Below are 14,405 nucleotides of genomic sequence, written 5' to 3'. Positions count from 1 at the left end.
ATGGTGTTAGTGGCAAGGTATTAGCACAAACAGAAGATAGGCTGTTTGGCAGAAGGCAGAGAGTGGGGATAAAAGGGTCCATCTCAGGATAGAAGCCAGTGGCTTCTGTGGGTTTCATCCCACAGTCCAAAGATGCGCCGGTCAGATGAATTGGCCATGCTCAATTGCCCATAGCGGTAGGTGCATTAGTCAGAGGGGAAATGGGTCTGAGTGGGTACCTCTTTGGAGGGTCGGTGTGGACTTGTTGGGCCGAAGGGCCTGTTTCCACACTGTAGGAATCTAATCTAATCTAACTTTGGACCCATATCTCAGGAAAGATGTGCTTGCCCTGGAGCAGGTCCAGAGAAGGTTCACAAAATAATCCCAGGAATGAAAGGCTTAATGTATGAGAAATGTTTGAGGACTCTGGGACTATACTTGATGGAGTTTAGAAGGACGAGAGGGGGATCTGATTGAAACTTACAGAATGCTGAACTGCTTAGACAGAGTGGATGTTGGGGAGATATTTTCATTGGCAGGAGAGACGAGGACCCACTGGTACAGCCCAAGAGTAAAGGGAAGACCCTTTAGAACAGAGATAACGGGAAATCTTTTTAGCCAGAGAGTGCGAATCTATGGGATTCGTTGCCACCGAAGGCTGTGGAGGGTAGGTCATTGAGAAGTAAATAGGTTCTTGATTGGCAAGGGGATCAAGTGTTTTGGGGAGAAAGTGGGAAAATGGGATTGAAAAACCTATCAGCCATGATCGAATGGTGAAGCAGACTCGATGGAGCAGAAATTCGGCCATTCAATCCAATGTCTTATGGTCTTACAGGATTGAATGTTTAGTGTCTCCAAAGGATACAATTAAAAGACCTATGCTGGTTTTGCCTTACTCAGTGAACATACACACATTCCAGACAGAGCAATGGGAACACTCTAGTCCCTCTTCCGAGTAGTATGGGCCAATTATAATACATTTATCATTGGCCTAACTACAACAACAGACCAAGTTTAAAACAAAAGTGGGGAAATGAGGAGATTTTTCTTTCTTAAAACTTAGTGTTTTGTTACAATTTGATATCCTGCAAGGATGGCAGAAAGAAGGGGAGGAGGAATCATTAGCAGTTCTGTTAAAGAACTAGCACAGATGCCCTCTGTTTTACCATGACAAAAATGTTAGTGGTATTCTACAGGTAATATAAAATTATTAGATTATTAAAAGGGAGATTTTTTAAAAACAGGTTTCATTCCTTTCCAATCTCATCAGATGAGATTTGACATCCAATGCACACTGGGGGTAGCAGGATGCAAAGAGTAATATTAATCTTCAACAGTCCAAATGAAGTGATGCACTTTGGAAGAAGTAACATGACAAGGGAGTACTTGAAGAACAGCAGAACACTAGGATGCTCAGAGGAATCTTGGGCTGTTTGTCCACAAATCTCTGAAGGTGGCAGGCCAGGTTGATAGTGCCATATGGGATACTTACCTTTATCAGTTGAGGCACAGATTATTAGAAGAGGAAGGTTATGTTGAATCTGTACAGGCCAGAGCTGCAGTACTGTCTGCACTCCTCATTATATAAGTACCTGATTGCACTGGAGAGGGTGCAGAGGAGATTCACCAGGATATTGCCTAGGATGGAGTACTTCAGCTATAGAGAGGTCGCATAAGCTTGGGCTGTTTTCTTTGGAGCAGCACATCTTAAGGGGTGATCGGATTAAGATTATAAAGAGCATGGAGACGGTGAATAGAAAGTACTTGTCCCACTGTCGAAGGGTCAATAACAAGGTGTTATAATTCTAAAGCAAAAAGGCAGGAGATTTAGAGGGGTGTGAGGAAAAACATTTTCTCCTAGCGGATGGTGGTAGTCTGAAATACAGCCCTTGAGGGTAGCTTTGGCAGGAAACTTCACAACCTTCAACAATGAGCATTTGTTATGTCATAACATTCAGGACTATTGGCTTAGTCCAAGAAAGTTGGACTCGTATGGATTTAGTGTAGCTTTGGCAGTACAAACATAATGAACTGAAGGGCCTCTTCTATACTATACAATTCTACAAGTCCACTTGACCGAATACAGATCCTTAAGATAATGAAAAGATTTGACACAGTCTGGAAATAAAGACTATGCTTCCCCTCACAAGAGTTCCAAAACTAAGAGGTCATAAGTACAATAGTCACTATTAAACTTAATGGGGAAGTTAGGAAAACTTCTAAAGCCTGAGTGTTAATAATATGGAATTCCATCACCACAAGTACTAATAAGGCAAATAAAATGGATGGATTCAATTGGAACGTATTTAAAAATACAAAAGGGGGTGGGGAAGGTACAAAGCACTATGCTGATATGATTAAATTAAGAAGGTTGGAATATGGGGAGCGTAAACTTACATATGTGTAAGATAGGCTGAATGGTCTGCTTGACGATAATGCAATTCATGTACCTCTATGAAACTCTATTTAACAATGTCCATAGAACGAGCAAACTATTAGTCACCAAGAAATACCACACTCTTACAATGGGTTCAAAAACTCAATGATTAGTGCACCCCCCCCCCCACTTCTTAGTTTCTTGCTAAGGGTTAACTCCCACCCAAAACAATACTGAAGTGGAAATGAACAGGTGTCATAAAAGAACATGGAAACTTCAGGTGAAGTATTACATTAATTACATTAAACAACTTAACCTCAGCAGTCTAGGGGGAAAAAAAATTTAAACCATAGTACATTATGCACAACAAGGTACCCAGGAATTTTCTGCACCTTCTCAACAGGTCTGTGGGAGAGACAGGATTGGTGGCTTTTAAATTACACTTTGTCATTCTATGTTTTATGTTGTTAAACTGAAATCACTGTGCTCAGTAATAAATATAGTATTTAAGCCTGCCACCAACAGAGACAGAAATCTCATGCAACAACCACTTGCTTACCCCCAATGACCTAAACAGTCCTCAAGTTTTCACTGTCAAGATCTGTTGTGAGAACTATTTGATGCCTCTTCTGTTTAGGGTCAGAGAAACCTCACTCTGGTGCTGTGAATATAGAACTTTAATGGAAACCAAGTTGAATTTTGAAGATTTAGATATTGAAAGCAAGAGAAACAGCAAGCAAGACGGAGAAAAAGGTAGAGAGAAATCATGAGAAAGAGGAAAGAGAGAATAGGTTAAGGGTCGAATGACCTATTTCTGCTCCTAATTCTCATGTAACTTAAGGGAGAGCAGGACAGAACTCAAGCACGGGAAAAGGAATGCAGAGAAAACAAAGAGAGGGAATGACAGAACGGGCAGAAAAAGGAAAATGCTTCAGAAAGGAAGGCTATGGGTAGTGTTGGGATGACATATCCATATTGGTGGACTACGTGAAAAAGAAACAGGATATTGAATGGCTTGGACACTTGAAACCAAAGAACGAGATCAACAGTTTGACATGGGCTGTGATTCCCCCTGCCAAGTGTCAGAATGACATGACTTTGGAAAAAGCAGCCAAGCAAACACTTTTAGGGAGATTAAGTACAGGATTAATTGACGAACCGCTCAAAAAACCCAGCTCTGGAAGAAACTCTGGGCATCTTGTAGATGGTTACTGACCCAGCCTTTGTTTCTGTTTTAAAAAGCTTTTATGGATCCAGGTAGTCCAAGACCGTCAAAACTTGCAATAAAAGCAAGTTTCTCTCTTCCTCTCTTAGTTGAATTAATTGGGAACTTCAAAGTTTCCATATCTCAGCCTTTTGATCACCTTACATAAAGTTTGAGAAGCTGAACTGTAGCGACTTTCCCAAGACTGAGAACCCAGTAACTTCCTATTCAGGCTGAAGTTTGGTTGTAGCTATCAGCATTTTTATTTTGTCACAAAGATTGAGAGAGTCCATGAAATTCTTGCTTTTGATTTTCAGAGAGCTTCCTGTTTGCTCTATTAAAACATATCACTGCATAATTATTGTGCCACTGTTTGTGTTGTCAAAGTGTGTCTGTTTGGGATGAAAAGTTGATGACGTTTTAATTCTGGATTATAGCTTAGATGTTCAATAGTTTTGCCAGTCATTTTTTTTTTTTAAGAAATTCGTTTTGTTTTATAATAAAATGATGATGTTTGAGTTATTGAAGGAAATCTGGTGAATTGTTTTTCATTCTGGATTGCAGTACCAAAAGGGAAATGGTTGGCCAATTTAGTGATCAAATCAAAACATTGAGACTAATGGTTCACAACTCCTGAAGTGGGAGAGCTGGACTAGTGTATTCCCCGTCACAGTTGTAACAGTAGCTATACAAGACAAGACCACAAGATTATGCAGGATGATCAGCAACACAGATTGCTTGGGCCAAATGACCAGAAACTATGGTGCAATTTCTATTTAAGTAAATACATGTGTTATGCTATAAATTAATAGAGTCCCATGAAACTGGGAAGATTAAATTCGCATTGTAACAGTATCGATTCTTATAAAAGCAGATCAACGTATGCATTTAAGCCTAAACACAAGTTAGATTAAATTCGTATAAAGTAACTACAGATTTTTGCGATAAAGTTAAATTAAACACATATTCTGGATTGGCTGTTTTGAGGCTCATTTATTGGATATAATGGATATACTGTACCAGCTGTTGAGATAGTAGTTACAATCCAGCAGCAGTACACCATTCTGCAATGCACATACAGAAATAGCTTCTGTATTCATTGAGCAAGGAAGAATTGCAGCTGTCCGACATAATCCTCTGATTTGATCATCCTGATTTAGAAATGTACTAATTATTACAATTTCAGCAGTGAACGGTATATGACTCGGTGAAATGTATGGTTGAAATCTGGACAGGTTTTTGCAGTGAACTCGGGAGATTAAGTACAGGATTAATTGAAACTAAAGATAAAAACAATTTGCCTCTCAATATGGGAATGAAGCTAAATTACCTCTCAATATAAAACTGGTGCATTTTTAAAACAACATTTTAATTTGAGTGATTAAAATAAAATCTGAAACAGAGTATGTTTTCTATGTTGCACTCAGTCAACAAATCTTTCCACCACTTGCAAGCGAACAGTTCAGCAAAATTATAATACATCAGGGATACAGAGGAGATATTCAGGAATGTTTCATGACGAAATTGCAGGTTCTGCTCATAAATATTTTATATCATAGAAAAACTCTGATAGAAATGAAAACAGAAACTGTTGGAAACACATAGCTGGTCAGGCAGAGTCTTTGGGCAGATACTGACAGAAGGGTTGTGTTGCTAGAAATTTGTCTTTTAAATTTGTATTTTACTTTATTACTTAAATGGAGTCCACTCCGTACTGGATTAAACTAACATTTGAAATTACATGATAAATCTCAGAGTCAGCATCAGAGGTACAAATATGCATGTTCCTTACCTCCATTCTGAGTAATATAACGAACCCATGGCAAAGCCTGGTAGCCACTTTTCTCAATAATCTTCAAGTAACGAACCTAACCAAATGAAAATAGATTCATGGTAAAATGGTCAAACACACTCCCCTTTTACTTACCATTAATTTCCTTCACAAGCTTTACAGTGAAGGCCATGTTTAGATGTTTTGATAAAATAGAATGACTTTTTCCAGCTGCCATGACCTAAACTGGGCAAGGGCCATCTCAAGAACATGAATGGAGCACATTAAAGCGACGATAGCAGAGGGGAAAAGAAAAAAAATCAGATGTGGTGTGCAAGAAGCCACAACCTCTCCTCTCCACCCATCCCCTCTTTCCACAATGATGTTCTAACATGGGTCAGTTAGGAACTGCTGTTCCAGAAGGATCATTCACTAAATCTTTGAAGTTGGAATTTTAGCTTGGTCCAGAGCTTTGTGGCCATCTATGTTGAACAGACTACCCTGTAAATCTGTCAGATATAACTTTGCTGCATACCTGCTATGAATAAATTGATCATGATTTGTCACTAATGTTCAATATTGATTTTGGCTTGATCCATTGGCTGTTTGTTGGAGTCATTTATTAAATTTGGTTGTTTCCAATATTGTTCTCCACAGGGATTATAAATTTTAGGAGATTGCCCCATTCTCTGTTCTCTTCTCCATGTCATTTACACAATTTGACCTAGATGATTTTGCATTTGACACACCTCTGTCCAGTTCAGTCAGTTGCACAAGTGCCTATGCAAGCACCGCTCCTTCAATAAACAGATATGTATCAGGTAGAGGCAAGGTATGCACTGTGAAAACTGAAAATGAAAATGTGCTAAAAGAATTGATTGCAAAAGATAGACTAAGAATAGATTTCTCTGGGGTTTATTTTGAGTAGGTTGGGGTGTGCAGCTGGGGCTGGTGATAATTTGATCTGCAATATAAATCTCAGCTCCAGATCGAGTTGATGAACCAGAAAGGTGGTTTCTTGAAAGCTCTAAGGAGGTGGTTCTGGTAACTCATTCAACCAACTGAACCACATGATTTCAGGGCAGAGGTCATTTCAGTCTCCACAGGCTTTTTTTTAAAAAGACTAACCACATTTATTTTTGTAAACACAGCAAGAGCAAATATATATGTTTAATTTTAGCAAAGATCAGAGAGGCCTTTGATACCCACTCCAACTGAACTGAAGCCTCAGCATTTTAAATTTCTGGTCTGAAAAGAGAGCTTTGTTTTAGTTGACTAAAGATGTTACAAAATGAGACTTTTTAAAAAGTAAATTACACTGTAATTGGCTATGAAAGAATGTATGTTTCCAGATAAAAGACTTCACATATTCAGAGTTCAGACTTGAACTAAGTCCAACCAGTGAGCGATTACTCTATTCTCAATTATAAGTAACTCTATACTGTGTTTTCAGTTTGCTGTTTAACAGACTTTACATTTAGCACTCTATGCCTCAAGAGTGAAAATAAATGAAGGTTCTGAAACATCAAATTAAATTAGTTTGATAAGTTTAGAAGTCTGTCCTTAAATGATAAGCTATGAAAGTCCCAACTCTGATTGATTTAGACATGTGGTCTGGTATTTGTGAAAGTAGGAAATGGAAAACAAACACCTGGCTGAAAGTGATGCCGTTTAAAATTATACAAAACTTGTACCTTATTTTACTTTCTTCAGGGACCACCCCCTCCCTCAAACAATCACTTGGTTCTATTAAGTTTTAGCTAATTGACTACTTTCTCTGGGTTATTCAAACCCAGATTCCTGAGGTTTCAACACATAATCCAGAGTGATTTAGTACTGAAGGTTGTGCCTTTTGGAGATGATATTTAACCAAGTCTCCTCTATCCATCCACATGGACAAAGATATCATGACATTAATGCTTTTTTGTTACTCATTCATAGGATGTTGGGGAATGCTAGCCAAGTCAATAATTATTGCTCATCCCTCATGGGCCTTGAGATGGTGGCGATAAGCTGCCTTCTTGAACTGCTGTAATTTAAGGACAGAAATACTCTCAGTGCTGTTAGGGAGTTCCCAGGATTTTGACCATGAAGGAACGGTGTGTGGCTTGGAGGATTACTTGCGAGAGGTGGCGTACCTGCTGTCTGTATCTTTCGAGGTGTAGATGTAATAGATTTGGAAGGTGCTTCTAAAGAGTCTTGCTGACTTGTTACAGTGCATCATGTAGATGGTAAACACTGCTGTCATTGTGCATTGGTGGTGGAGAGAGTGAATGTTGAAGGTAATGGATGTGGTGGCAATCAAGCAGGTTGCTATTTCCTGGATGTTGTGCTTTAGTGTGCTCATCTTAGCAAGTTGGGAGCATTCCATCACACTGCTGAGTTGTGCCTTATAGATTGGCTTTGAGCAGACAGGTGGGGAATTAGTTATAACAGAAATTCCAGCCTCCCATTCCAGATTTTGTAGCAACGGCTGTTCGAATTCAGTAGGGTGATACAGGCATTCAGAAATGGTCATGCCACTAAACTGAAGCTTCAGCATTTTAAACTTCTAGTCTGAACAGAGATTTGATTTACAGTTTACTATAGGTGCAGCAAAATGAACGTTTTAAAGAAGTAAATTATTCTGTAATTGGCTTTGAAAGAACATACTGCCAAATAAAAGACTTGACCCGTGCAGGGTTCAGACTTGGGCTCAGTACAACTGGTGAGCAATTGCTCTAGTCCCAGTTATAAATAACTCTTTTCGGGGTTTGCAGTTTGCTGTTTTACAGGCTTAACAGATAATGATGAACAACATCAAGGGGCAATGGCTTTATTCTTTCTTGAAGATGATCAATGGCTGGTAGTAATGTGACATGCATGTTACTTGCCACCTATTAGCACAAGCTTAAATGATTCCAGGTCTTGTTGCATCTCCAGTTGTGCCCTGATAATGAGGAGGTCATTGATGACACGAAGAAAGATAGTTGTGACTAAAATACAATCCAGAGGAATTCCTGCAGAGATGTCCGAGAGCTTCAACGATTGACCTCCAATAACCACAACGATATCTTGTGCCCAGTACGACTCCAAATACGTGAAGAACTTTATCCAATTCCCACGGACTCCAGTTTAGCTGGGACTGCATGATGCCACACACTGGAGGCCTGTGACCAGTGGAGTACCACAAGGATCAGTGCTGGATCCTCTACTTTTTGTCATTTATATAAATGATTTGGATGCGAGCATAAGAGGTGCAGTTAGTAAGTTTGCAGATGACACCAAAATTAGAGGTGTAGTGGACAGTGAAGGGGATTATCTCAGATTACAACAGGATCTGGACCAGATGGGCCAATGGGCTGAGAAGTGGCAGATGGAGCTTAATTCAGATAAATGCGAGGTACTGCATTTTGGGAAAGCAAATCTTAGCAGGACTTATACACTTAATGGTAAGGTCCTAGGGAGTGTTGCTGAACAAAGAGACCTTGGAGTGCAGGTTCATAGCTCCTTGAAAGTGGAGTCGCAGGTAGATAGGATAGTGAAGGCGGCGTTTGGTATGCTTTCCTTTATTGGTCAGAGTTTTGAGTACAGGAGTTGGGAGGTCATGTTGCGGCTGTACAGGGCATTGGTTAGGCTACTGTTGGAATACTGCATGCAATTCCGGTCTCCTTCCTATCGGAAAGATGTTGTGAAACTTGAAAGGGTTCAGAAAAGATTTACAAGGATGTTGCCAGGGTTGGAGGATTTGAGCTATAGGGAGAGGCTGAACAGGCTGGAGCTGTTTTCCCTGGAGCGTCGGAGACTGAGGGGTGACCTTATCGAGGTTTACAAAATTATGAGGGGCATGGATCGGGTAAATAGGCAAAGTCTTTTCGCTGGGGTCGGGGAGTCTAGAACTAGAGGGCATAGGTTGAGGATGAAAGGGGAAAGATATAAAAGAGACCTAAGGGACAACTTTTTCACACAGAGGGTGGTATGTGTATGGAATGAGCTGCCAGAGGATGTGGTGGAGGCTGGTACAACTGCAACATTTAAAAGGCATCTGGATGGGTATATGAATAGGAAGGGTTTGGAGGGATATGGGCCGGGTGCTGTCAGGTGGGACTAGATTGGGTTGGGATATCTGGTCAGCTTGGACAGATTGGACCAAAAGGTCTGTTTCCATGCTGTACATCTCTAGGACTTGGTCAGATGCTGCCTTTCTGTCAAGGGCAGCTGCCCTTACTACCCCTCTAGAATTCAACTTCATTTGAACATGTTTGGAGAAAGATTGTAATGAGATCAGGACCTAGCTCATTAAGTGAGCGCTGCTTGATAGAATTGTTAATGACACTTTCCAGCACTGTAGTGATGATGAGAATAAACTGATAGGCCAATATTTGGTTTGGTTAGATTCATAAGAACGTAACAAATAAGAGCAGGAATAGGCCATCTGGCCTGCCAAGGCTGTTCAGCCATTCAATAAGATCATGGCTGATCTTTTCATGGACTTAGCTCCATGTACCCTTCCCCCACTCACCATAACTCTTAGCTCCCTTACTATTCAAAAATGCACTTTTGCCTTAAAAACACTCAACAAGGTAGCCTCCACCGCTTCACTGAGCAGGGAATTCCACAGATTCACAACTCTTTGAAAGAAGGTCCTCCTCAACTCAGTCCAAAATCTGCTCCTCCTTAGTTTGAGGTTATGCCTCCTACTTCTCGTTTCACTTTCCAGTGGAAACATCTTCCCTGCTTCTACCTTGTCTATTCCCAACATAGTTTTGTATGTTTCATTAAGATCCCCACTTATTCTTCAAAATCCCAAGCTACTCAATCTCTCCTCATAAGCCAACCCTCTCAACCTAGTGAACCTCCTCTTCAGCCTTCTTCAAATAAGGAGAGCAAAACTGTACACAGTACTCGAGGTGTAGCCTCACCAGCACCCTATACAGCTGCAGTATAACCTCCCTACTATGAACTCCATCCTTCTAGCAATGAAGGACAATGTTCCATTTGCCTTCATGACTACCTACTACATCTGTAAGCCAACTTTTGCATTTCATTCACAAGGACATCCAGGTGCCTCTATACAGCAGCATGTTGCAATTTTTCATCATTTAAATAATAGTTCATTTTGCTGTTAGTCCTACCAAAATGGATGACCTCACATTTACCAACATTGTACTCCATCTGCCAGATCCTCGCCCAATCACTTATCCTTCTTATATCTCTTTACAGACTTTCAGTATCCTCTGCACACATTACTCTACCACTTATTTTAGTGTCATCTGCAAATTCTGACAAACTATACTTCGTCCCCAATTCTAAATCATGTAAATTATAAACAATTGCAGTCCCAACACTGATCCCTGAAGCACAGCATAAGCCACTGATGGTCAACCAAGAAAACATCCATTTATCCCCCCCTTTGCTTTTTTCACTTAACCAATCTTTTATACATTACATGCACTTTTATTTTACGCAGCAGCCTTTTGTACAGCACCTTGTCAAATAGCATCAAGCGATTTGCTTTGGTTTTCACGTCCAGGATATACCGGGCAATTTTCCGTATTGTTGCAGTTGCACTGGAAGAGCTTAGCTCAGGCTGCAGTCAGTTCTGCAGCAAAATTCTCTAGTACTATTGCTGGAATGTGGTCAGGGCCCATTGCCTTTGCAGTATCAACTGCCTTCAGTAATTTCTTATTATTATATAGATTAAATAGGCTGAAGACCGACATCGGAGACGTTGAGGGCCTCAGGAGCAAGCAGAGAAAGAGATCAGCTAAGACCAATAAGCATAACATCTGTGGTAGCTAAGATACTTGAGAAAATTCTGAGATAAGATATATGCGCATTTGGAAAGAGAGGGTTTGATTAGGAATAGTCAGCATGGCTTTGTGTGTCGGAGATCATGCCTCACAAATTTGTTACAATTTCTTTGATTAAGTAACCAGGAAGGTTGACGAGGGCAGAGCAGTAGACGTAGTCTTTTATGGATTTCAGTAAGGCCTTTGATAAGGTTCCACATGGCAGGGTGCTCTGGAAGGATGGAATGGACTCCAGGGAGATCTGGCAAATTGGATGATGGTAGGAAGTAGAGGCTATTAATGGAAGGATGTTGGTTGGATGGAGGCCTGTGACCAGTGGGTCAGTGTTGGGCTTACTGCTGTTTGTTCTCTATATGCTTTCGATGAAAATGTACAAGGCATGATTAATAACTTTGCAGATGACACTAAAACAGGGGGACATACCTGATGAAGGGTTTATGCCCGAAACATTGACTATCCTGCTCCCCAATGCTGACTGACCTGCTGTGCTTTTCCAGTGCCACACTTTTTGACTAGGAGGTATCGGAGACACAAAAGAAGGTTATCAGAAATTGTAATAGGACTTTTATCAGCTGGGGAAGGTGGCCAAGAAATGGCAAATGGAGTTTAATATACAGAAATGTGAGGTCTTGCATTTTGGAAAGTAAAATCAAGGTAGGACTTTCATGGTAAATGGTAGGGCCTTAAGGAGTGTAGTGGAACAGAGGGACCTTGGAGTTCAGGTTCACAGTTCTCTGAAAGTGGAGTCATAGGTAGACAGGGCTGTGAAGGTAGCTTTTGGCACACTGGCCTTCAGTCAGGGCACTGAGTATAAAGTTGGGAAGTTATGTTGCAGCTGTACAAGACATTGGTGAGGCCATACACTTGGAGCAGCGCCCAGTTTTGGTCATGTTGCTATAGGAAGGATGTTATTGAACCGGCAACAGCGCAGAAGAAATTTACAAGGATGTTGCCAGGACTCAACAGTCTGAATTATAGGGAGAAATTGGACAAGCTAGGACTTTCTCTTTAGAGCTGTAGGAGGCCCCACTCTCCTTCGAAGTGTATAAGAATATGAGAGGCATGGATAGGGTGAATGCACTCAGTCTTTTTCCCAGGGTTGGGGAATAAAGGACTAAAGGGAATCAGTTTCAAGTTAGAGGGGAAAGAATAAAAGAGAACCTGATGGGCAACTTTTTTTTTAAAAAGCATAGAGGATATGCATATGGAATGAGCTGCCAGCGGAAGTGGTTGAAGCGAGTATACCTAACAATTTAGAAAGCATTTCGACAAATACATGGATAAGAAAGGTTTAGAAGGATATGGGCCAAGTGCAGGGAAATGGGATTAGCATTATTGGACATTTTGGATGGCATGGACCAGTTTGGACCAAAGGGCATGTCTCCATGCTGTTGCAGTCTATGACTCTATCTACCCCGCACGTTTGAGTGATGACGGCAGTGATGCATTGGACTTCCTCATCATTTGTGGAGCCTCTTCCTCCAGTGACCAGTGAAGGGCAACAAAAAAGTTCTCCAGTTATTCTGATCAATACTTATTCCACAAAAGGACATCACTAAGAAAAGCTATCTGGAGACTTAAATTTCTGGTCTTTGTGCTTCCTTGCTATGCACAAATTTGCTTTTGTATTTATCAGCATTGTGACAACAACCACATTTGAAAAGCAGTTCATTGGCTGCAAAATGTTTTGGAATAGCCTGAATTTAGGGAAGGTGCTGCAGAATTTCCAAGATTGTGTTCCTTCCCTCCCTTGTTCATGCATCATTCCACTTTCTCTCCCATCCTCACAGTGTAGACATTGACCTAGGTGTCATTCAAGGTACAATGCTAGCCTCCTTTAGCATTGTAAAATGCCTTTAAGTACTTTATGCGAGTCTCCCAGTATAAAACTGTGCTATATTGCACATGTACATGAAATGGCGCTCTGTGAGACTGCTTGTTCTCATAGCTTGTGAAACTAAAGTCAGGATTTGATCACTGACATCAACAGGAATATGAGAATGTGGAGAAAGGCCACTGAGCCCTTGAATCTGTTCCTCCACTGAAAGAAGTCATGGGTTAACTCTGTCAATCTGCCTTGGCTCAAAAACCCTTAATACCTTAGACCTCATCTAAGAGTTGCAGACAAAGTTAGAATCATAATAGCAAAGAAGGAGGCCATTCAGCAGGTTTCTGTATGACAAGCCAAAGCAAGAACATCGTAAGCTCTGCTGATCAGATTCATCGGTCATCCTTTGGAAATTCTGAAAGTTAAATGATTACCATGAACAGGAGTTTCCTTGATTTCAGTTACTGACATAACAATATGAGAAGATGGTAATGGCTGAATTATCCTCTAGCCATCAGTTGCATGACCACAATATGGCACATGACTTGGGGCCCCGAGTTCATTTTTTTTTCCTGCATATATCTGATGTGGTTTGAAGATCTTTTATCCCACCACTGTATAATCTAACTAAATGCCGCTTACTGATTAGCACTGCTGGTATAGTATTTGTGGTCTGTAATATAAATACACAGAACCTCCAAGTGCTGCCAACCCGGTCAACCGTTGTCAATACTGAGACAGCAGTCAGTGCAGGCAAACCTCATATTGCAGCTTGCAATTAACTTCTCTCTTTGGCACATTAGCAACAAATCCCACACATTTAGGAAAAATTAACAAGCGCTCAGCTGTGAAAATCATGTTTAACTTTGGCTCAAACTACAAAGCTCTAACATTTGAAGGATGTCTTATAAGATAATACCAGAGAAAAGGATGTGACTGGGAAGCAGGCAAAAAATTCCGACATTTGCTTCAGTTTGTAACTGAAAATTTTAATTGATTAGCAAACCCAATGTTTAAACTGGTATTCCAAAGATTTTGTGGTAGTGCTCTTTTCTCTATGCCAGATGTCCTAGTTTATGCCCTACCTGCCCTAGTGGTGGGTCACAACATGTTCAAACAGGTTGATTAAAAATACATTAAAATGACAATCCTGGAGTTTAAAACATTTTGGAAAGATCATATTATAAGTTTTCACCTCCACGTTTCACTTTATACTTCTCTTGATGCCATGGATTTGTCAAAACACAGGTGGAGATCCTAGTTTAGCAACGTAGCCATTGTTCATGGCTAAGCCTATGCACTAGTTTCTGAGGGCTACCCATAATGGGGGCAAGCTCAAGGAAATACCTTAACTGCTGCAGATGCTGGAACTCTGACACTTGAAAATGTTGGAGAAACATAGCAAGCCTAGCTGCGTCTCTGGTTAATGTCGAGTCCAGTGACTTTCTTCAGAA

General features: G+C 40.6%; 1 protein-coding gene across 2 annotated transcripts in view; it reads right to left on the bottom strand.

Moving 5' to 3' along the window:
- The window catches only part of LOC140494459 (AP-1 complex subunit mu-1), a 103,496-nt gene that overhangs the window by 20,683 nt on the left and 68,408 nt on the right, over positions 1 to 14,405 (bottom strand). Inside the window, exon 11 of one of the 2 annotated variants that reach the window (XM_072593638.1) lies at positions 5,353 to 5,428. The exons of the other annotated variant lie outside the window; for it this stretch is intronic. Within the exon in view, the coding sequence (XP_072449739.1) occupies positions 5,353 to 5,428 (76 nt within the window). The remainder of the gene's footprint in view (positions 1 to 5,352; positions 5,429 to 14,405) is intronic. 2 annotated transcript variants of the gene reach the window in all.

Source organism: Chiloscyllium punctatum, chromosome 24 (genome assembly GCF_047496795.1).
Source record: "Chiloscyllium punctatum isolate Juve2018m chromosome 24, sChiPun1.3, whole genome shotgun sequence".
NCBI lineage: Eukaryota > Metazoa > Chordata > Chondrichthyes > Orectolobiformes > Hemiscylliidae > Chiloscyllium > Chiloscyllium punctatum.
The sequence above is the reverse complement of the archived record's forward strand: the minus strand, read 5'-3'. Positions and strand labels throughout refer to the sequence as shown.